The sequence below is a fragment of the Monodon monoceros genome, unplaced genomic scaffold (assembly GCF_005190385.1).
Source record: "Monodon monoceros isolate NGI ecotype Baffin Bay Population unplaced genomic scaffold, NGI_Narwhal_1 Super_Scaffold_3, whole genome shotgun sequence".
Classification (NCBI taxonomy): Eukaryota; Metazoa; Chordata; class Mammalia; order Artiodactyla; family Monodontidae; genus Monodon; species Monodon monoceros.
The window spans coordinates 62303868-62326053 of record NW_021703780.1 but is presented as its reverse complement, the minus strand read 5'-3'; the positions used below and the strand labels follow the sequence as shown (position 1 = coordinate 62326053).

At 36.7% G+C, this 22186-nt stretch overlaps 1 protein-coding gene across 3 annotated transcripts in view; it reads left to right on the top strand.

Moving 5' to 3' along the window:
- Window positions 1-22186, top strand: part of SETD2 (SET domain containing 2, histone lysine methyltransferase) — a 113183-nt gene that overhangs the window by 57822 nt on the left and 33175 nt on the right. Inside the window, exons 11-14 of one of the 3 annotated variants that reach the window (XR_003796528.1) lie at window positions 592-711; window positions 2135-2797; window positions 5533-5701; window positions 20098-20146. Coding sequence is in view for 1 of the 3 variants with exons in the window: in XM_029241558.1 (XP_029097391.1) it covers window positions 592-711; window positions 2135-2797; window positions 20098-20146 (832 nt within the window). In the remaining 2 variants the exon portion in view is untranslated. Of the gene's footprint in view, window positions 1-591; window positions 712-2134; window positions 2798-5532; window positions 5817-20097; window positions 20147-22186 lie in introns of all 3 variants that reach the window. The other 2 variants (XR_003796529.1, XM_029241558.1) reach the window with 2 other exon arrangements.

Genomic DNA, 22186 nt, shown 5'->3' with positions numbered 1-22186 from the left:
TACTCTTAAAAATGTCTTAAGAGTTCAGCATCATTTAATCTATTAGTAGATATTGTGTGTTTTCTCTCCAGTCAAAGAACATGGTGGAATTTTTTTTGTGTGTGTAACAATTCATGACACTTGATAGAGGGTCTCTCCCCACCGCCGCTTGATTATTAGCATGGCAAGGCCATTTTTACCATAGGATCTCAAAGCAAGGAATTTTAACAGTAATCATATTTACTCCAGTTTATTAAATATTCCACAAGAAGTTGGATAATAAGAAAAGATTTTTAAATTTTTTTATAGTTTTAGCTTTTTCAGTAAAAATTGTGAATATAATTTTTTTTCTTAGTCCTTCAAAATTTGAACTTTATAAAGTCCAGGTTGACATTTTAAGTATCAAAAAAGATTATAATCTCTCACTTTAAAGCATTTATTAATTGCACAGTTCTAGTAGATTAATCAAAATAGAATTTCTAGGTTTCTTTGTGAATGTAAATGAACTCTCGTCCTCTCTGTGGGCCCTCTTTAACGCTCTCTGTGGTATTATGTGTCTCCCTCCTCCCACCCCCCAATACACTGCATCCTGCTTCGCTTCCTCCATGGAAGAACACACATTCACAGTCTTGCCTGAAGTCCTTTCTGGAACGTCATGGGCTGTCTTTGTTGTGGATCTGGATGGCAGAACTAGGTGATGGCCGGGAAAGTAACCAGAAGCTTCAGGAAGAGGTCAGTTCACATTCAGCTGACCTGCTTGTTTCTTAAAACCACTATATTTATTATTTAGGTTGAGGGTATTGTGATAATATCAGTGATAATGAATTTAGCACTATATTTACCACTCATATTAAATAATTACATCATTTTATCATCCCAATATCATTCCTATAACTGTAACTTTACATACACCTTGCTGGAAGTGAGTTTGCCCAGTGGTTTTCCCTATGGTATCTTTTAAAGCTTAGTACTACATAGTTGGGAACTGCAAGAGCAAGATATACTAGTATCATAGTTAAGTGAAAGATCCAGTGTGTTGCTAAAACCATAATTTTAAAAAGATAGGAAACCATATGGAACTTAAATTCTGGGGTTCTAAAAAATTATGAAGGGCTGAATTCTGGATGACAAGAGTAAGAACATTTTGAGGAGTAAATTGTTTTAAAAGATCTAAATAGATGTTCATTGACAATGTCGTTAGTGGAATTGTTATATTTATACCGTCCCGTGAAATACACAATATTTTCTAACTTGGTTTAAATGTAGTTCTTTTTAATCATAAGTGCTAATATAATCCCCAGGTCATTTAATAATATACTTTTAAAAACAAAAACGTGAGTGGGCAAATGAGTGATTGTCTTGCCTCCATCCTTCTCCCAGGAGATTCAGCAATAAGTAGGAGTTGGGGAAGCCTTGGAGTTTCTGTAGAACTACACTGGGGGAGTACTTTGGAAGAAATTATTGGATTTCAGAGTGTGGGGTGGGGGTGGTTATCTCAGAATGAAGAGAGTGTCTCTCTTTGCTAGACAGCTGTTTGTCAAAGGCTAAGGAGGTTAATTAATATCTGCATTTTTTGTTTGTATGCAAGACATTTAAATATATATTGTTGCTTAGTTCCCAAGCCTTTATCACAGTCACTTGGGAAACTTTTTAGGAAAACATACCCAGGATGAGGTCCAGTAGTGTTTATATTTTTAAAAAATCTACCTGGGTTTGAGAACTACTGGCAGAGAATATTAATTAAATTAGTCCTATTTGATGTGTGAGCAGTCACCTGCTCCACATTTTATCCTTGCTGGTCAGGCTTATTAAAACACTTTTCTGGGACTTAGCTGGCGGTCCAGTGGTTGAGACTCTGAGCTTCCACTGCAGGGGGCACGGATTTGATCCCTGGTTGGGGAACTAAGATCCCATATGCCTCGTGGTGCAGCCAAAAAAATAAAAAATCAAACACTTTTCCTTCCATACTAGAGGAAAGTAATATTATGACATTTAAATCCATCTGTGGTTACAAGATTTAGGTCTTAATTTAATAAGACAGTAAAAAAAAAAAAAAAACACTGTTTCTACAGAATTGATCTGAGTCCCATGGAGAGGCTTGAAAAGTCAGCTGTACAAAGTGATGTTTGTTTTTTTTTAAATTATGTTTAATCAGATTATAAAGACTTTGGAACATTTACCCATTCCTACTAAAAATATGTTGGAGGAAAGCAAAGTACTTCCTATTATTCAACGTTGGTCTCAAACCAAGACTGCTGTCCCTCAGCTGAGTGAAGGAGATGGGTATTCTAGCGAGAATACATCACGTGCTCACACACCGCTCAACACACCTGATCCTTCCACCAAGCTGAGCATAGAAGCTGATACAGACACCCCCAAGAAGCTAATGTTTCGCAGACTTAAAATTATAAGTGAAAATAGCATGGACAGTGCGATCTCTGATGCTACCAGTGAGCTAGAAGGCAAGGATGGCAAAGAGGACCTTGACCAGTTAGAAAACGTCCCTATAGAAGAAGAGGAAGAGTTACAGTCACAACAGCTACTCACACAACAGCTGCCTGAATCTAAAGTTGATAGTGAAATTGCTGTGGAGGCCATTAAGCTACCCACATCTGAACCAGAGGCTGACACTGAAATAGAGCCTAAAGAGAGCAATGGCACAAAACTAGACGAACCTATTGCTGAGGAAACACCATCCCAAGATGAAGAGGAGGGTGTATCTGATGTGGAGAGTGAGAGGAGCCAGGAACAGCCAGATAAAACAGTAGATATAAGTGATTTGGCCACCAAGCTCCTGGACAGTTGGAAAGACCTAAAGGTAAGAAAACATTTCTGTTCATTTTAACCTGAATTACCCAGGTTTAGAGTTCTATAAACCTTCAGTCGAATTACCTACTTTTCTAGCTATATGTATTTTTGAAAAATGGAATACTATCTCTCTGTCAGCTAATTATAAATGTCTTTATAAATAAATAATGTCTTTTAAACCTTGGCCAGAGATACCAGCCAAACTAATATACAAACATCCCCCTTTTCCTTGTTTACAAAAGTATATCACAACAGTAAATTCAGTCATTCAAGTGGTCTTTACATTAAAAACAAAAATCCTTTTAGTAACAAATATGGATTCTACATTTGAGTCTATGTAAGAAAAAAATGAATGTTTAAAATAATTGGAAATTAATTTATTGGATTAACTAGAAATTAATTAAAAATAAAATTAATTGGAAGCCAAGGTAATTTTGCAACTTCTCATCAAAAATGATTGAACATATAAAGCTATAGAATCATGCTTGTTAGCTTGGTGGAATGTCTCATGACAAAAAAAACCCCAAAACAAACTATTGAACATAAATATCTGTTCCAGTAAAACAACATTATATGGAGCTAGTTCCTACTCAGTTTTATTATTGTTTCTGAAATAGGCCTACTTTTAAATGCCTATTTTTCTGGCCAGAAGATGTTATCGAGAGGAAAAATATAGAGTTCTGGAACCCTTACATCTAATACTTGCATAATCACTTGTTAAAGTATATAGCATGATGTGCAGGGTTTTCTTGGCAGAGAACCCAGTCTGGGTCTTGGATAAACACAGAAGTGAATAACAGGATGAGCCTAGGAGAGATGTGGCAAATTCTGATTGTAAGTGGGATCCTGGGATCCAGGTCTTGAGGACCCTGTGGGAACAGGTTACTACCTAGCCTCTGTTTTTCTGTTCCTCCTTTCTTGCGCCAGAGGTGAAGCAACCAGATAAACCAAGAATACAGATTTGCAGCAAAATGGACACCTGAGTCTTCTCTGTTCCCAATTATGACTACAAAGCTCACCCATTATATCCTACCATTTGACCCATAGGGAACTATCCTTATACTGAGCAGAATGAGTGTAGTTGGTTGGTTGTGCACTGTGCTTATTTTTGCATTTGTAATTTACTGTGTTGAGACCCTTTTTTAAGTATGGTGTGGTTTCAGCTCTCATTTACCCATTTGAGCTCTTACTCATGCTACTCTTTGATCACCTACAGTTCAGCATAAACTCAGCCTTATTATTTGAAATCTGACCTTTTTATAAATATAAAAGGAAAGATTCAGAGTAAATCTGTTTATTACACAACATGTGAACGCAGGAACTGGAGTTGCAATTAATTGAAAGAGCTGCTGGGACAGTCATTTGTGTGAACCTTTATTTAAGGCTGCTTTGTGAGGGCACAGGAGTCCCTGGACGAAGCCCCTCTTGTGTTTGGAGACTGCTAGTAGAGCCTGTACTATGATTGGCTCAGTAAGGAAGGTGGAAATGGAGACAGGCACTCAGGTGAAGGTAGAAAAGACCTTACAGACATAGTTTTATAGAGAGGGGGGTTGTAGACCTAGTAGTTCACTTTTGCCTGAGAAGGCTCTGGTTGACGTAATTAAAAAAAAAAAAAAGACATAATCATCTTAATTTCTTAAAAACCTGTCTCTTCTTGAAATCTGGAATAAGTAAATGTTTTTGTTTCTCTGTATGGTAGTTTTTTTTTATTATAATTGTAATGATATAAATTATTCTCTGGAATATCCTTAACTCAATTAGATATAACTGGTACTTTAAACTCACACTCCAGACATAAATGTTTTTGAGTCCTACACAATTATTTCTTCCCTTGCTTGTCCTCTTCACTCCTATCTGAAAGATCGAAGTGGTTGCACAGTACTATGTAGACTGATGATCCTCTTGACTTGAGGTTTAAAATTTTATTTGTACCTAAAATATATTCTTCTTAACGTTCATACTTTGGATTTATCCCAATTCTTAGCATCAAGGAAGTTATTAAATAAAATCCTCCTTCCTCAAACTTTATAGTTTGCTCTGGAATCATTACCCATCTAGAATTGCATTACTGAGAAATGTTTTTGCTTGCCTGAACTGTGATGTTTTGTTATGCATTGGTGCTGGGGTTCTTAATTCATCTATCATTCTAATTAACATTCACCATGGTTCTAATTTCAAAACCGGTTATAGTTGTCCTTAAAAAATATACTTCAGCTAGGGAACCCATAATTTGAACATGTTTTAGAGAAACACCTTGACTTGATGTGATTACTATATATCCATCCTTTTCCCGGCATTGAAAGAGTTAACTACTTCTGTCTGACTTCCACCTGTGTGTTCAAGTAGATGTTGGCAGAAAAGAAAATGTGTTATTCAACCAACTTTTATTAAGCACCTGTTGCCAAGCATGTGTTAGTTGCTGATGTTAATTTCAAGATTATACTAAAAAGCATTGATCTAAGATTGTGGTTATGTTAGCCACTCCAAGCTTCCCTGACCTTCCTGGGCCACTGTAACACTGCTGGACATGTGTTCCACTTGTCCTTTCTACATAGTGGATGGAGTGAAGAACTGAAAGAGGTTGCTTCAGATTTCTTAATCTTGATTTTGCTGTGAAGGCAGACTATAGGGATCATCAGTAAATGAAAGAGGGTGGGAGGGAAGGGAATGAAGCTTCATGAATTACTCTTTGTCCTCCCAGATCTGATGATGATCCCCCTTGTAACTTGAACCATTTCCATCTAGCTTCTCAGGGCAGCAAGGAGCTTGTTAACATCACCAGCTGACCATGTGTCTCCTTTTCTCAACTCCATTTTCAACTTCGTGCTGAAGAAAAACAAGAACCTAGCGTGCATTCTGTGAAGAAAACAGGAAGATGGTTGGGAAGTTGGATGATGCATGAAAAATATAATAGGTGAAAAGAGGACAGAGGTGGTTAACTCACTGGCACCGGCGTTATTTTGGTGCGTCCATTGCCGACAATGGATGTCGTTCTGGGAAAATCCCGACTCCTGGCGAGAAAGGATTAAGTGAGCTACTTTTTCTATACCTCTATACACAGGACCACTGCCTTGGCTCCACAAGGCTTACACATTTTTGACTCCTAAAGTAGACCTCAACAAGAAACATCACTTAGCACATTGCTACACATGAGCATGTATTCATTTTCACATGCAAATTAAGTGGGCTACATTTTCAGCAGGGACATGTGCATATATTTCTGTTTGTAAAAGGAATTACTGTACATCACCCCTCATGCTGAAAATATACCCGACACTTCACAGGGCAAAACAGCTGGTTATAAGTGATGCTTAATTATAAACTTGACTGGAAAATCTTCATTTGGATCATGAGAAGAAGAGGTAAGGTTCCCGTGAATTTGGCAGTTTCAGTTGCAGTTAAACAGCTGAGAGATTGTGATGGCTAGTGATTCCAGAGCCTCTCTTATAAACAGTTAGGTTACAGGATGTGTGTCTCCTTATAGTGAAGTCTGAATAGTTATAGTTACATCTGGATTAGATGATTTAGGGACATTTTGTACATGTGATAAGTTGGACTTTTCTTAAGAACCATCCTTATTATCTTTTTCATCTTTATCTCAAGACATTATCTTTAATTAAACATATTATTTTCCTAGAAAGTTAAGCATTTAACTCTACAGAAGTTTTAAATAATTCAGAGAGTTACCCAACTGAAAAGTTTTGAGTCTGGGGAAACTCCCTGGCGGTCCGGTGGTTAGGACTCCATGCTTCCACTGCTGGGGACCTGGGTTCAATCCCTGGTCAGGCACTAAGATCCCAAAAGCTGCGTGGTCAAAAAAAATAAAACAAGTTTTGAGTCACTGCTTGGAATTTCGGTTCCTAACTAATATGTAAAATCTGCTATGCAACATTTTAAAATGAAATGATGTGCCCTGACTTTCTGTAATAAATTTCAAAATCCTTAGTAGACATTATTCTGTATCCAAAAGGATCGGTATTACTTACCCTTTTGTTTAAAATACAGAATTGCCCCCAAAGAGCACTATTTTAGGTACCACTACATTGAATTTTTGTAATAAGAATCTCATTTGATAAAAGGCAAACATGGTCTAAAACTTATTAGTAGCCTGGTTTCTTTATTATCAGATAATACTTTCATCTAAATTATGGGGTGGCCTAATCTGCCCCGCTGCCTTTTTTCGTAAATGAAGTTTTGCGGGGAGCTCAGCCAAGTTCGTTCATTTACATACGTCTGTGGCTGCTTTTGCACTGCACTGGTAGAGTTGAGTAGTTGCATCAGACTGGATGGCCAACAAAGCCTAAAATATTTATTGCTTTGTCCTTTACAGAAAAAGTTTGCCAACACCTAAATGATAAAGTACAGAATCTGGCTGCTCTAAACATTCTGATTTTGAATGAAGTCATTTTGACACTTTATTCTTTTGGGTGAGCTCTTAATTCCGTTTCCCTAGAGACATGATGACCATGTTTCCATACCCCATGAAGTTACTTTTTTTAAAAAAAAGAAGTCTTAACTCTGTTTAGGAAAAGTTACTTTAAGTGATTTGGATATTGGACTATCTGAGAAGTGGGAGAGTATATACATTATAGAATTACTGGGCTAGAAGACACCTGTAAGGAATGTCGTTCTTCCCTCAGGACCATGATCAAGTTAGTCGGAAACTTAAGAGACTTGTAGAGTACAGATAAGTTGGTATAATCTAGTTTTATATATAACCATAATGAAAATATATAAATTTTCCTTCTTAATGTTCTTTTGATTTTGATGTAATTTCAGACTTACAGGAAAACTGCAAGAATACTGTTCTTTATGTATTCTTCATGTAATACACATCCAGTGACAGATGTATGTTAAAAACAGTAAAAATTCCTCTAAACCCTTCATCCAGATTCCCCAGTGTTAACATTTTACCAAATTTACCTTAACATTTTCTCTTAATTTCTTTTTAACTTTTAAAGAATAAGTTACAGATATCATGCCCACTGCGCCTAGTTATTTTTAGTGTGTATTTCCTAAAAACAAGGATATTCTTCTTTATGACTTCAGTGTACTTATCAAAATCAGCAAATTACAGTGACACAATACTATTAATCTGTTAAACAGACCTCATTCAGATTTTGCCAGTTGTGCACATAATGTCCTCTATAGAAAAAAGAAAATTTCTGATCCAGAATCTAACCTGAGATCAAGCGTTAAATTGAGTTGTATGTCTTTAGTATCCTTTAACCTGGAATAGTTAGTTCCTCAGTCTTTGGCTTTTATAAACGTCACACTTTTGAATATTTTTAAATTTTTTAGACTATTCCTCAATTTGGGTTTGTCTGAAGTTCTGTTTGGAATGTTCATTTATCCCATTACTGGCATTGTCAACTTCAGTCACTTGGTTAAGTTGGTGTCTGCCAGGTTTCTCCAATGTAAAGTTACTATTTTCCCCTTTATAATTAAAGAGTATAATATAGGAGCACCTTTGGAAATAATAAATACTCTTTTTTGTGAAATTTAGCCATCCAGTGAATTTGCCTGAATCTTGTACAACTATGATTGTTAACAAATGGTGATTTTCTAATCCATCATTCCTTTTTCTGTATTTCTATACAGTGGTAGCAGTCTTAACAGGTTATTAAAATTACTTGCTTAGATGCTTGTTTCTCGTCACAGGACCATGAGATCTTCAAGGGCAGAGACCATTCCTTAATCGTTGGTAGTAAGAGTTACTTTTATCATGGTATCTTTTTAGTAATGGTTGTAATAAGTTACCGCTTAATAATAGTGAATGACTACTCTGTGCCCCCTACAATGTGTGCTACATTCAGTATCCAGAGTGATCTTTTTGGAAATATACATCTGTTCATATCAAAGTCCTATTTAAAACTTTTAAATGGTTCCTCATTACATTGTTTAGTTAAATCCATTTTTCTTAACAAGGCTTGCATACCATGGCATAAGCTGGTCCTTATTTATGTATGCATTTTCACCTCAAGAGTTTCTGGCCTACCAGAGGGACAGTGCTACTGTTCTCTCTCTCTCTCTCTCTCTCTCTCTCACACACACACACACACACACACACACACACACACACACACTCTCTCTCTCTCTCTCTCTCTCTCTTTTTCTCTTTCTCTCTCTCTCATTGACTTGTTTCTGAGAAGACTTTCTTTTGTTTAGATGTCTCTTGTCATTTAAGTTTCATCCCTTCCCCTGAAAACCATTCCTGTTCCTCCAAGACAGAGTATTCTGCCTTTTCTATATGCTCCCATAACATCCTTTCCAATCATAGCAGATAACATTTCATAATTGTACATTGTGCAGAGGCAGAGACTGTGTCTGTCTTGGTCACTTGAGTCTCCCCAGGGCACAGTGAGAGTGTACTATGTAGTTTGGCACTTCATAAATATTTGAATGATGAAGTGAAGAAGGTCCTTCTTTTTCCATGGTACCACACTGCTGCTATTTTTTTTTAATTTATATTTTAATTTTTTGGCCGCACACCATGGCATGTGGCATCTTCCCTGACCAGGGACCGAACCCACGCCCCTTGCAGTGTAAGCACGGAGTCTTAACCACTGGACCACCAGGGAAGTCCCGATTCTTCTTGAATCCATAATGTGTATATTTTATTTGATAGGTGGTCAGAAAATACTTGAATGAGTGTCATGTAATCTTTACAACCCTGTAAAGTAAGTGGTGGTGTTTCTATCAGCTGTAAAAGGGAAACAAACAGGCCCATGAGTTTGTAACTTAACTTTAAATGACATAGCTGAAAATTATCTTCTGATTTAAATCCTATGTTCTTTCCATTCCTTTTTCTGATCCAGCAAATAGTGATTGCTACGTCCTTGCTAGACAGTTCATGCAATTATGTATCTTTGCTGAATACTTTTCAGACTTCTCTCAATCTGTTTCTGTTTTAATAACTGTAATAAGTTCAAATTCATTCTTAAATCATAGAAATTATCATTTTAGTGTTTTGTTCAAGTATCTTTTTTTCCTTAATGCTGCAGAGATCAACCTGTGATCCATGATTGAATTTCAAGGGATTTTCAGAACGCTTGAAATCATATATAAAACTTGGGGTTTTCTGGGGCAAGGGTCCACAAATATGAGCAGTTTCTCAAACAGGGGTGTGTATATATGTGGGTTGGGAAAAGAACAAATTGTGGTCCAAAAAGTGTTTTCTGGATGGTCTTAGCTGCAGTGTTGTATTGACTAGTGCAACATATAACTTCAGTGAAGTCTCTTGGAGGGCTGTGGTGATTTTTAAGTTTTAATTAGAAAAATTATAGAGGAGGTAAATTTGAAAGTGTAAAAGAAAATCTTAGATTTGGAATTAACTTGCCTAGAAAACAGAAATCTGAAATTTGAGAAACATTTAATCATCATGACCTTGATTATTCTTCAGTGATTACTTACCAGCATAAAACTTTAATTTTTCTACACGTTTTACTAATGGGCTGGGGAGGCCTTGAAAGCAGGCTCATGTGTCAGGTGTTCACCTTGTGCTTCAGTACTAGTGGAAGCCCGGTACATTTTAGATGCGTGTTGAATAAAACCGAGTGTTGTTAAGGTAGATTTTTTGAATTAGAGTCAAGGTGGATAAGGCTAGAGAAGGAGGAAGTTCAGGGAACAAGTTTAAACTGAACGGCAGGGACTTCCCTGGTAGCGCAGTGGTTAAGAATCTACCCACAAATGCAGGGGAGATGGGCTCAAGCCCTGGTCTGGGAAGATCCCACTTGCAGAACAACGAAGCCCGTGGCGCCACAACTACTGAGCCTGCACTCTGGAGCCCTCAAGCCACAACTACTGAGCCCGCGTGCCACAACTTCTGAAGCCCACACGCCTGGAGCCCGTGCTCCACAACAAGGGAAACCACTGCAGTGAGAAGCCCACGCACCATGACGAAAAGTAGCCCCCACTTGCTGCAACTAGAGAAAGCCTGGGCACAGCAACGAAGACCCAGTGTGGCCAAAAATAAATAAATAAATTTATTTTTAAAAAAGAGAGAGGAATGGAATATTACCAGTGCCCTGGATGCCTTCCTTTAAAAATTAAAATTAAACAATGTCAATGAACTAGGAAAGCTTTTTAAGGTATGGTACTTGCTAAATAGCAGCATTTAGAAGTTGCCTTGGGAATCCCCATGTTCCTTAGGCCTTTGCCTGAGACTTTACAGCCCCTCATTCTGTACCTTGCATGCAATCACAATGCACAGAAGTCTTTTGGTACTGTGTCTAGGGCTGCTTCTGAGGCATGTTACCTTTTCTTTTAATTTTTAAAATAGACCATTCCTGCACACGACAAAATTCAAAAGGCAACATTTCACTCCTAACCCTGCCCCGTGTCCTGTTCCCTGGAGGCAGCCAATACAAATAGTTTGTTGTGAGCGTTCTAGAGATAATTTGTGCATATTATGTGTATATATTTTGCCTTTTTTACAAAGCTGGCACCACTGTTTAGCTCCTTTTTACTTAATATATTGTAAAGATTATTTCATACCAGTTTATGAAGAATTTATTTTTCATAACTGCATAGTATTTTATTGTATAAATATACCATAATCAGTTTATCGTAATCATACATTAATCAGTCTTCTATTTCGGCCATTTAGGTTGATTCCTTTCTTTAGCTTAGCAGCAAGTAACTTTTTGAACATATTCACGTATGTGGGATATACATGTTGGATAAATTACTAAAAGTTGTGTATCTGAGTCAGTCTGTGTTATTTGTAATTTTGATAGGTACTGCCAAATCTCTCTTCATAGCTGTACCAGTTTAACTCTCATCAGCAATGTTTATGTGTAAGAGTGCCTGTTTCACTACACCCTGGCCAACACAGGTGTTGTCTAACTTCATGTTGGTCAGACTGATAGGCAAAAATGGAATATTGTTATAGTTTTAATTTGCATTTCTCTTATGCATGAAGTATTGAATATATTTACGTTTATATTTCCTATTGTAAGAACTATGTCCATATCCTTTGCCCATTTTTCTGAGTGGCTGAAAACTGAAATTGGATCTTATTATCTTTTGTTTGTTGGGAGCCCAGCTGTCTGAAGTTAGAGTGTTTATTCAGGGGTTTAAAAGAATAAATAAAATTATTCTACTCCTTTTTCCCCTTACTCTCCCTTCCTCCGCCCCTCTCATGTGTGTGATTTTATAAAACTTCCAGACATGTGTATTATCTTCTAAGTTATTTTTCCAGTCAAATCTCAGGACCTCTGTGACCTAATGGAGATACCCCTGCTCCCACTTTTTGTAATACAATTTATGAGATAAAATCATAGACTCTTAACACTTTACAGGGGTATGATGATCGAGGTACAGTTCTTCCTTCTATTAAAGGAAGCTAAATCCGGGTTATAGAACCATTACCACTGAAAGCATTTCACAGAATTATGCTGAGGGAAGAGGAGCCTAGGGTATTTACATATCAGTATTTGCCCAGTAATTTCTTTCTTTCTTTCTTTTTCTTTTTTTTCTTTTTAACCTTAGAGTGGTATAGGGCCATAGACATTGAAGTTATATGTTGTATGTTCATTTTTTAAATTTTGTTGTTGTTAATCAAGAAAATGGATCTTTAAAATCTTTATGCTAGTATATAGAATTATGAATCAGGTTCCAAGACAGTCATATATTACCCAAAGATGTGCTTTTATTTCTCTAGATCAAGGGTTGGCAGTTTTTTTCTGTAAAAGGTCAGATAGTAAATATTAAAATACTTAAATTTAAAATGTGACTGTGAGGCCTCAGTCTCTTCCACCCTTCTTCTTCCCTTCTTTCTGCCTTTTTCTTCCCCTTCCTTTTTCTTCTTCCCTCCCCTTTTCTCCCTCTAAAAATGTAAGAAACCATTCTTAGCTGGGGTTGAAGGGGCCCTTAAAGAACCAGGCTGCAGGTCAGACTTTAGGGTGTAGTTTGCTGACCCCTGCACTGGTGTGTGGAATTGTGAATCAGGTTTCTTTACAGTCTGATATTACCCAGATATAAGTGTTTTAATATCCTTAGCCTAAATGACTAACAGAATTGATTTAACCATGTATTTTCCAAGATGATTTGTCTGTAAGCCATACGGTTTCAATGGGAACCAGATGAGCTTAGTTTTTTCTGTTGTCATTTTTTGGCTGCACCGCACAGCTTGCTAGATCTTAGTTCCCCCACCAGGGATTGAACCCAGGGCATGGCAGTGAAAGTGCCAAGTCTTAACCACTGGACTGCCAGGGAATTCCCAAGTTTATTTATTTATTATTTTATTTCTCTAAGTTCTTACCTCTTTTTCTAGATTTTCAGTGTTCAGTAAATTCATGTAAATATTTGGTTTCTTTGCTTCTAACCCTGAAACTTCACAAATACCTGAAAATCCTGGGAAGAAGGATTTTTTTTAAATGGGGTTTAAAGTGGGGTTTTAAAAAATCTTCTAATACATTCAGTTACCTTGGAGAAGCTTATCTCTCACATGTAACTAAATACATAAACATTCATATATACATATACACATGTATATAGTATTCTCAGTATCTTCAGTTTCAAAATTGCTTAGAGAAACAAAAATTATGACAAAAAACATTAGTGAACTGAACACTTAAAAAAATTCTTATTCAAAGGTCCCTTCTCAGTTAACATCAGCATGTATCATTGTCCAATGGGTTATTTTCTTTTTCAGCCAGTCTCACTGTTACAAAAGTTGGCAGACCTATTATGAAATAAAAATGCACTGATTTCATAAAGTCAGTAAAAATAATATTGAAGAAGTTGGAAAGGAAATATATAAGACCACTAGTGTACTAGAAGCATTTTCAGAAAAAGTAATGAAAAGATTCTGAGATACTCCTGGGAAAAGAATGTTGCATCATGTTATCAGTTAATTATTTGGAAAAAGTATACCAAAAAATATCAACAATTGACTCATCTTTTGGGGGGGAGAGTTGGTGAAGTTTTGTCTCATGTATTGATTTTGGGATTACAAATTAATGTTAGTGAGTTGGTGAATTTGCAGATACAGGATCTCTGAATAATGAGGATAAATGGGATCATGAAATCTGTGGCTTTTTGTGTCTGGCTGCTTTTACTTAGCATAGTGTCTTCAGGCTTTATCCATGTTGTAGTATGTATCAGTAGTTAATTACACTTTATAGCTGAATAATACTCCATTGTATGGATATCATTTTCTACATATTGTTATATGAGCCAATATGAAATTGGGCGGGGGACGGATGGATAAACACAGATGCAGAATTGCTAGGTCATAGTCTTTGTTTCTTATTTGATGCTCTTTGCCTTTTTAATGAAAGGTATTTTATGTTTCTTTAATTCTGGAAAACTCTTCATTATTTCTCAAAAAAGTTCCTTCTCTCCTAGAATTCCTTTTACCTGGAGTTGGCACTTTAACTTCTAGCCTCCATATCGCATAACTTTGCTTTCACATTTTCTTTCTGTCCCTTCCTGCTTTTTATCGCCTCTTCCAGCTGTAAAAATGGCACCTTGCTCAGAGTCTCTTTCTCTTTTGTTCTTAGTCTTGCTGTCATTTAGGAATAAAGATTCGTTTGACACATACACTACACAATTTTATCTGTACTTGCTAATAACAAGGAAAAATAGTCTTAGTTGTAAAAAGTAAATGTTATTACAGAATATATAATCTGATCTGTATATAATAAAAGGTAAAAAATTATACTCTCATTGTAAATTATTTTGTTCTCAAAGTCTTGTTTAGCTAAAAAGCAGTCTACATCAGTGTTAAATTTTTACACTTTCCAGAAAAAGTATTGTTTTGTAATTTTGTTTTAATCCTGTTTTTTTCTACAGTCTATTCTATTTGAGTCTATTCTATTTGAGTCTATTCTATATCATTTGAGATGTGTTAAAAATGTGCTGGAGTACTTTGCCAACAAACTTCCAATGAGTACTTTTTGAGACTGTTGGAAGAAAACATCCCAGTTTAGACCGATTTAGTGTGACCTATTAGCAGTAGGTAACTTTTTCAAGTGTTGTTTGTTTTTTTAACTAAAAATGGGTAGTATAAAAACCATATAATTAAAAGTAAACTTTTTTTTTCCCATAAGAGAATCCGTTTACTCAGAATCTATTTACTGTACTTTAAATATAATCTAACTGCTTTTGGGGAATCATGATTCACATACAATAAAGACAAAAACATCGAACTCATAGCTATATAATATTTCTTGAGTTAAAATGGTCCTTTGTTTTAGTATCTACATTCCTTTCTTTTCTCCCCAGCTTTATTGTGATATAACTGATATTTAACATTGTGTAAGGTTAACGTGTACACCTATTGATTTGATACACATATATATTGCAAACTGGTTACCACCATAGTGTTAGCTAACACCTGCATTATTACCATTTCTTTTTTTCGGGGAGAATATTAAAGATCTATTCTCTTGGCAACTTTCAAGTATATAGTACAGTATTATTAACTGTATCACTATGCTGTACATTAGATCCCCGGAACTTACTCATCTTATAATTGGAAGTTTGTAACTGACCAAGTTTGTAACTCTACCTCCCTTCACCCCTGTTTTAGTCTCTGTTTCTATGAGTTCAGCTATTTTGGATTACATATAATAAGTGATATTGTACAGTGTTTGTCTTTCTCTGTCTTATTTCATTTAGCATAATACCCTCGGGGTCTATCCATGTCACAAGTGGCAAGGTGCCCTTCTTTCTCCTGATTGAATGATATCCATTGTATACATATACCATAGCTTCTCTATCCATTCATCTCTTGATGGACACTTAGGTTGTTTCTGTATTTTGGCTATTGTGAATAATGCTGCAGTGAACATGGGAGTCAGGCATCTCTTTGAGATCTGCTTTTCGTTTTGTTTGGATACATACCCAGAAGTGAGATTGCTGGCAGTTGTTTATTAAGAAATGGAAAACTTACAGTATGAATCAGGTATAAAGACTTTCCACCTTTTAATTTCATTTTTCTTCAAGTCAGCCTGTTTTTCTCTATGTACCTTCTCTCTTGGCAATCTCTGACAGTAACACTATATATCGATTGTTTTCTTAAGGTTTTCCCAGATTGTGGATCTCTTGCTTTAGCCTATTTCCTGAATTTTAGGTCTATATTTTCGGCTTTCTCTCTCCTTTTTTAAAAAAATAAATTTATTTACTTATTTATTTTTGGCTGCATTGGGTCTTCGTTGCTGTGCATGGGCTTTGTCTACTTGTGGTGAGCAGGGGCTACTCTTTGTTACAGTGTGCGGGCTTCCCATTGCGGTGGCTTCTCTTGTCGCAGAGCACAGGCTCTAGGTGCACGGGCTTCACTAGTTGTGACACGTGGGCTCAGTACGTGTGGCTTGTGGGCTCTAGAGCGCAGGCTCAGTAGTTGTGGCACACGGGCTTAGTTGCTCTGTGTCATGTGGGGTCTTCCCGGACCAGGGCTTGAACCTGTGTCCCCTGAATTGGCAGGCGGACTCTTAACCACTGCACCACCAGGGAAGTCCCTTCAGGCTTCTCTTGGCTCTCTCCTCCACTTGCCCTTCAGACTCAAGCTCATAATCTTGTTTTATAAGCTAATTCTTCGTCTTTGGTGTACATTTCTGTTAATATCTTCATCATTTTCCAAGTAACCCATAGTCAAAACATGTACCCCTTTTGTAAAAATTTTATATTGCTAATTATAGCAGTTGCTTTAAAAACACTTTCTAGATAACTAAACTTTTCAGTTAGGGACAGTATTGTTGGAAGACAACTTTTTTTGAAATTCTGACAGATTAGAATGACATCTTCAGATCTTTTGCAGGTGCTATTTTAAATAGCCACCACCGCCTAGTTATTTGCACAGAAGTAGAGCTTGGACACTTGATCTATTTTGAATGCCCCGTTGTTGAATTTGTATACATATATTTATTAATCTATGCCTATATCATCTAAATGCTGGGTAATTCATTTACAGTAACTTTCGAAAGATTTTCCATCGCTCTGTCAGGAATTATTGTTAGGTCTTATAAATTATTGTACCTAGTATGGTGCAAGGTACACTGTAGACAATTTATGAGATGTATTTCACACAATCTAGAATCTTGAATTTTAGGCCTTCCACATTGGAGTGTCTTTAACATTCTCCTGGTAGACAAAATTTTGAGACCTTATAACTCTGGAAAATACCTTTATTCTATTCTTGTTTGGCAAATCATATAATTACCATTTGGAAATAGATTTTCCTTCAAAATGTTCAAGATGTCATTGCATCATTTTCCAGCTTACAGTGTTGCTATTTTGATACCATTTCGACTCCTTTGTTGTGGGAGGTGCTCTGAGCCCTCTCTATCTGGTGACTTAATATGTCAGTTCTAAAAAATTTTCTTTTTTTTTTTTTTTTTTTTTAATACTTTCTTACCCTCAGTTTTCTCTCTCCCTGCTTTCTGGCTACCTGTTAGGAGATGTAGGACTTCTGACTCTTATCCTCTAATTTTATTTTTTTAATCTCCCATTTAGATAAAGGATTAGTGTGAATGAAGGCAACTCAGATAGCAGTTTCAGCAATGGATTCTGTGCCATGCGGGTGTGACATTATTCCAAACAGATTTTCATATCATGTAGGCTAACACTATTGCTGTTTATTCACAAGACAGAATGATCCTAAGAAATGTTACAGTAATCTTTATAGGGCTGCTTCCTTCTTACTTTTTGTTGTTGTGGGACTTTGAAAAAATTCTGTTGCATTTCAGGGCCTCAAAGTAGATAATCTTAGTTTCCAGCTTAAATTTTGTATACAGCTTTGACAATATGAAGAGGAGGAAGTTAGTAATTCCAAGTGCTTAGGTGCATGTTGATAGAATTTCCCCATAGTGTTAGGCATACTCTAGTAGTCAGTAGCTCTTGGTCACTAATCAGTAGTAATCAGCCATTTTGTGAACATCAGAATACTTAAAATTTTTATTTATTTATTTATTATTTATTTTGGCTGCACTGGATCTTCCTTGCGGTGTGCGAACTTCTTAGTTGTGGCATGCATGCAGGCTCTAGTTCCCCAACCAGGGATTGAACCCGGGCCCCCTGCATTGGGAGCACAGAGTCTTACCCATTGGACCACCAGGGAAGTCCCTGAATCCTTTTTTTAAAATTGAAGTATGTTTGACATGCAATATTAGTTTCATGTGTACAACTCAGTGATCAGAATACATTTTCTAGTTAGCAGTTGCTCTAAACTTTTGAATGGAATAAAGAATGTATCTTTGAGAAGCATTTCCTCGGTATATTAACCGTCACCATAGAATGGGTCCCAAACTTGAGGCCTGTAATAAATTGCTATAAATGTTTGTAATGAATACTTGTAATGCTGAGACCTTCTGCAAAAGAAACTAAATAAGTTAAAATTGTGTAATTCTTCGTTGGCTCAGATATCATCCTCGATATATCTGTTCTGAGCACCCTTCATGAATGAACTCTTTTGGAGTACCTAGGTTTACAGAGTACCTAATGTAACAGTCATTTTCAAACTTTTAAAATTAGCAGAATACCTGTTTTTCCCTATAATGTGGGTAGGTGCTGATAAGTGGTGTTCTTTTTCCCGAGTTTTGTTAACCCCTCCAAGAGGTGGATAGAGAAGTCAGAGCTAAAAGTGTTGAGTCCTTCTTCTCTTTATCCCTGATTCATACCCACAGGTAGACATTGAATTAGACAACTCCAGGCATCCCTCAGAGGAATAGATTAGAATGTATCCTCTCTACAGGCAGAAGCAGCCCAAGAGGAGAAAGAGCCCAGATGGCTCTGAGCTGAGGACAGACATACATAGTTCTTTCTCTCAAATTCTCCCTTGTGAGGAAGGAATGAGTGAGGGCTGTTAAGAGAAGCCAGTAATTCAGTGATGTCCACTTTCTCTGGACATCAGAATCATCTGGGGAACTTCTAAAAAATACAGGTGCCTAGGACCCATTCCCAGAATTTTAGATTCAATTTGTTTTGGATAGTGTATCTATAAAAGTTGCCTGGAGTGGTTTAATTCTGCAGCCAGAATTGAGAATCCCAGCTGTAGTGGAAGTTCTACTTAGAAAAGGCTAGGGGGATGGTGGATGTTACCTACATTTGTGGATAAATCCCCAAAATGGTACTCCTTCCCAGAATAATGCCACTGTGTCATCTGGTACAGATGATAAAAGGCATCATAACCTTGGGCAGGTTGCTAAACTTTTTAAGTAAGTTTTCCCATTTGTAAAATGGAGATAGCAACCTCATAGTGTTGTTTTGAAATTCAAACAAGATAATGCATTCATACAGATTGCCCTGCGTCTGTAAAGTCCACATTGGCATTTTTACTGGCAGCTGAATATTACATCTTGAACTTCCCTCAGTTGTGACATGTGGGTTATTTCATTTTCCACAAATGCTGCTAGAACCAAAAATCGTGTGGAAAGATTTTTCTTAGAGTACATTTCCTAAAAAATGGGATTACCAGGTCATATAGGTGTGGTCAGTATTATGAGATTACTCTGAAGGAAGGGTTTTATATGATGTACCATTGAGAAGGTGTGGGTTTGCCATTTGCCCACTTAACAAGGTGACTGGATAAGGAAGTATGTGCCCAAGAGCTACTTGACGGACTTAGAACAGTGAGAGATTGTCAGGGAACAGAATTGTTGCTAGGCTTTAGATTCATACAGCAAGAAAAGGTACCTCAAGGCTTAAAAACATAGTTTATATTTCTCAAGAACAATTTTGATAAAGTATTAGATAGTATTTGAAGAGCAACAATGATCTAAAACTTTCCTTTTTTAAAATAACAGCAGTATAAAAGTAGATTTGGCCATTAGCCAAGTTGATTTTGTATTTATAGAAAAATACGCTAAATAGCAGGAATTGTCTTTACACATGTAATTTTTCTGAAGTGTGTTTATATAGCTGAGGTATTACTAACCTTTTCTTCCCTTAAGTAGGGATGGCAAGTGAGATGTTTGACTTGTTCATATGCATACTTTCAGTAAATGAACTATATATGACTTCATTTTATGTGCAGAAGGCATATAGAAATTAAGATTATCAGGAGGTGTATTCCTGCCAGAAATAAAATGTCTTAGTTACTTAGTCTGCTACTTGGCTAATGAGGTCATACAAGCCTGGTAGACGTTTAGAAATAAATATGTATTTGTGCTATATGTTTTTACTTGTTTTCTAAGGGACCAGGATCTATTTTTATTTAAAGCCAAACATAGGTAAAATTTTGGAGAATAATTAAATACCAGATTGTTCCTCCCCATTTCTTTGTTGCCATGTGAAATCATTCAGCTTCAAAGCAATCACCACTTCCATTCCACACTGATAACTCTTCTTTTGGTTTATTTTTTGCAGGAGGTATATCGAATTCCAAAGAAAAGTCAAACTGAAAAGGAGAGCACAAGTAGGTATTCAGAGATACTTTGTGCATATGACCTTATGAATATTCTTTTAGAAATATGCAGATGTAACTGATAAGAACTTTATTTTGTTTTTGGAACCAGATAATGTCATTAGGTAAATGAAATATTTTTGGTATAAGTTTGAAAACATGTGTTTTTAAAACAATTTTCTTGGAGTATAGTTGATTTACAGTGTTGTGTTAGTTTCAGGTGTACTGCAAAGTGAATCAGTTATACATATACATATATCCACTCTTTTTTAGATTCTTTTCACATATAGGCCATTACAGTGTATTGAGTAGAGTTCCCTGTGCTATACAGTAGGCCCTTATTAGTTATCTGTTTTATGTATAGTAGTGTGTATATGTCAATCCCAATTTCTCAATTTATCCTTCCCTTCCTTCCCCCCTGGTAACCATAAGTTTATTTTCTACATATGTGACTCTCTGTTTTGTAAATAAGTTCATTTGTACCATTTTTTTAGATTCCACACGTAAGTGATATCATGTGATATTTGTCTTTCTCTGTCTGACTTCACTCAGTATGACAATCTCTAGGTCTCTCATGTTACTGCAAATGGCATTGTTTCATTCTTTTTTATGGCTGAGTAATATTCCATTGTATATATGTACCATATCTTCTTTATCCATTCCTCTGTCGATGGACATTTAGGTTGCTTCCCTGTCCTGGCTCTTGTAAATAGTACTGCAGTGAACATTGGGGTGCATGTATCTTATCAAATTACAGTTGTCTCTGGATATATGCCCATGAGTGGGATTGCTGGATCATATGGTAGCTCTATTTTTAGTTTTTTAAGGAACCTCCATAGTACTGTTCTCCATAGGGGCTATACCAGTTTACATTTCCACCAACAGTGTAGCAGGGTTCCCTTTTCTCCACACCCTCTGCAGCATTTATTGTTTGTAGATTTTTTGATGATGGCCATTCTGACCAGTGTAAGGTGATACCTCATTGTAGTTTGATTTGCATTTTTCTCATAATTAGTGATGTTGAGCATCTTTTCATGTGCTTTTTGGCCATCTGTATGTCTTCTTTGGAGAAATGTCTATTTAGATTTTCCACCCATGTTTTGTTTGGGTTGTTTGTTTTTTTGATACTGAGCTGCACAAGCTGTTTGTATATTTTGGAGATTAATCCCTTGTCTATCACTTCGTTTGCAAATATTTTCTCCCATTCTGAGGGTTGTCTTTTTGTCTTCTTTGTAGTTTCCTTTGCTGTGCAAAAGCTTTTAAGTTGAATTAGGTCCCATTTGTTAATTTTTATTTTTATTTTCATTGCTCTAGGAGGTGGATCTGTGCATTTTTATTCTTAGTGATTTTTTGTCAAAGGAGATGTCCCTTTATACTCCCTGTGTTGTTTCTTTCCTTGAAGTCATGGCCTTCTAGTAGCTTTTCTTCCATTCATTTCTTCCTCTAGAGCAGACATTCTTTTTTTTTTTTTTTTTTTTGCGGTACGCAGGCCTCTCACTGTGTGGCCTCTCCCGTTGCGGAGCACAGGCTCTGGACGCGCAGGCTCAGCGGCCGTGGCTCACGGGCCTAGCCGCTCCGCAGCATGTGGGATCTTCCCGGACCCAGGCGTGAACCCATGTCCCCTGCATTGGCAGGTGGACTCTCAACCACTGCGCCACCAGGGAAGCCCTAGAGCAGACATTCTTAAACCTATACTCCTTAGGTGTGTGTAAGTTTTTACCTGTAGATGTTTATATGCAGAATCCTTGGTATACGTTCATTTTACTGGGGAAAATTCAAAACTTTCATCAGATTCTCAAGGAATCAGTGACCCCTCACAAGGTTAAGAATCATTATTACAGAACAGATAATAGGGAGACCATTGCAGTATGGTTTCTGGGCTTTACCACTTAGCTGTGTTTCCAACATACTTTAGAGATTAAAGCAATGGTATAAATTATGGTGGCTCTTGTTAGTCTCTTGTGCCCCTCCAGCAGTGACCCAGTATAAATAAAGGAGCCAGTGTGATCATGTTTTTGGTCTTTTTCTTTATTTTTGGCATGAAGAACTTTC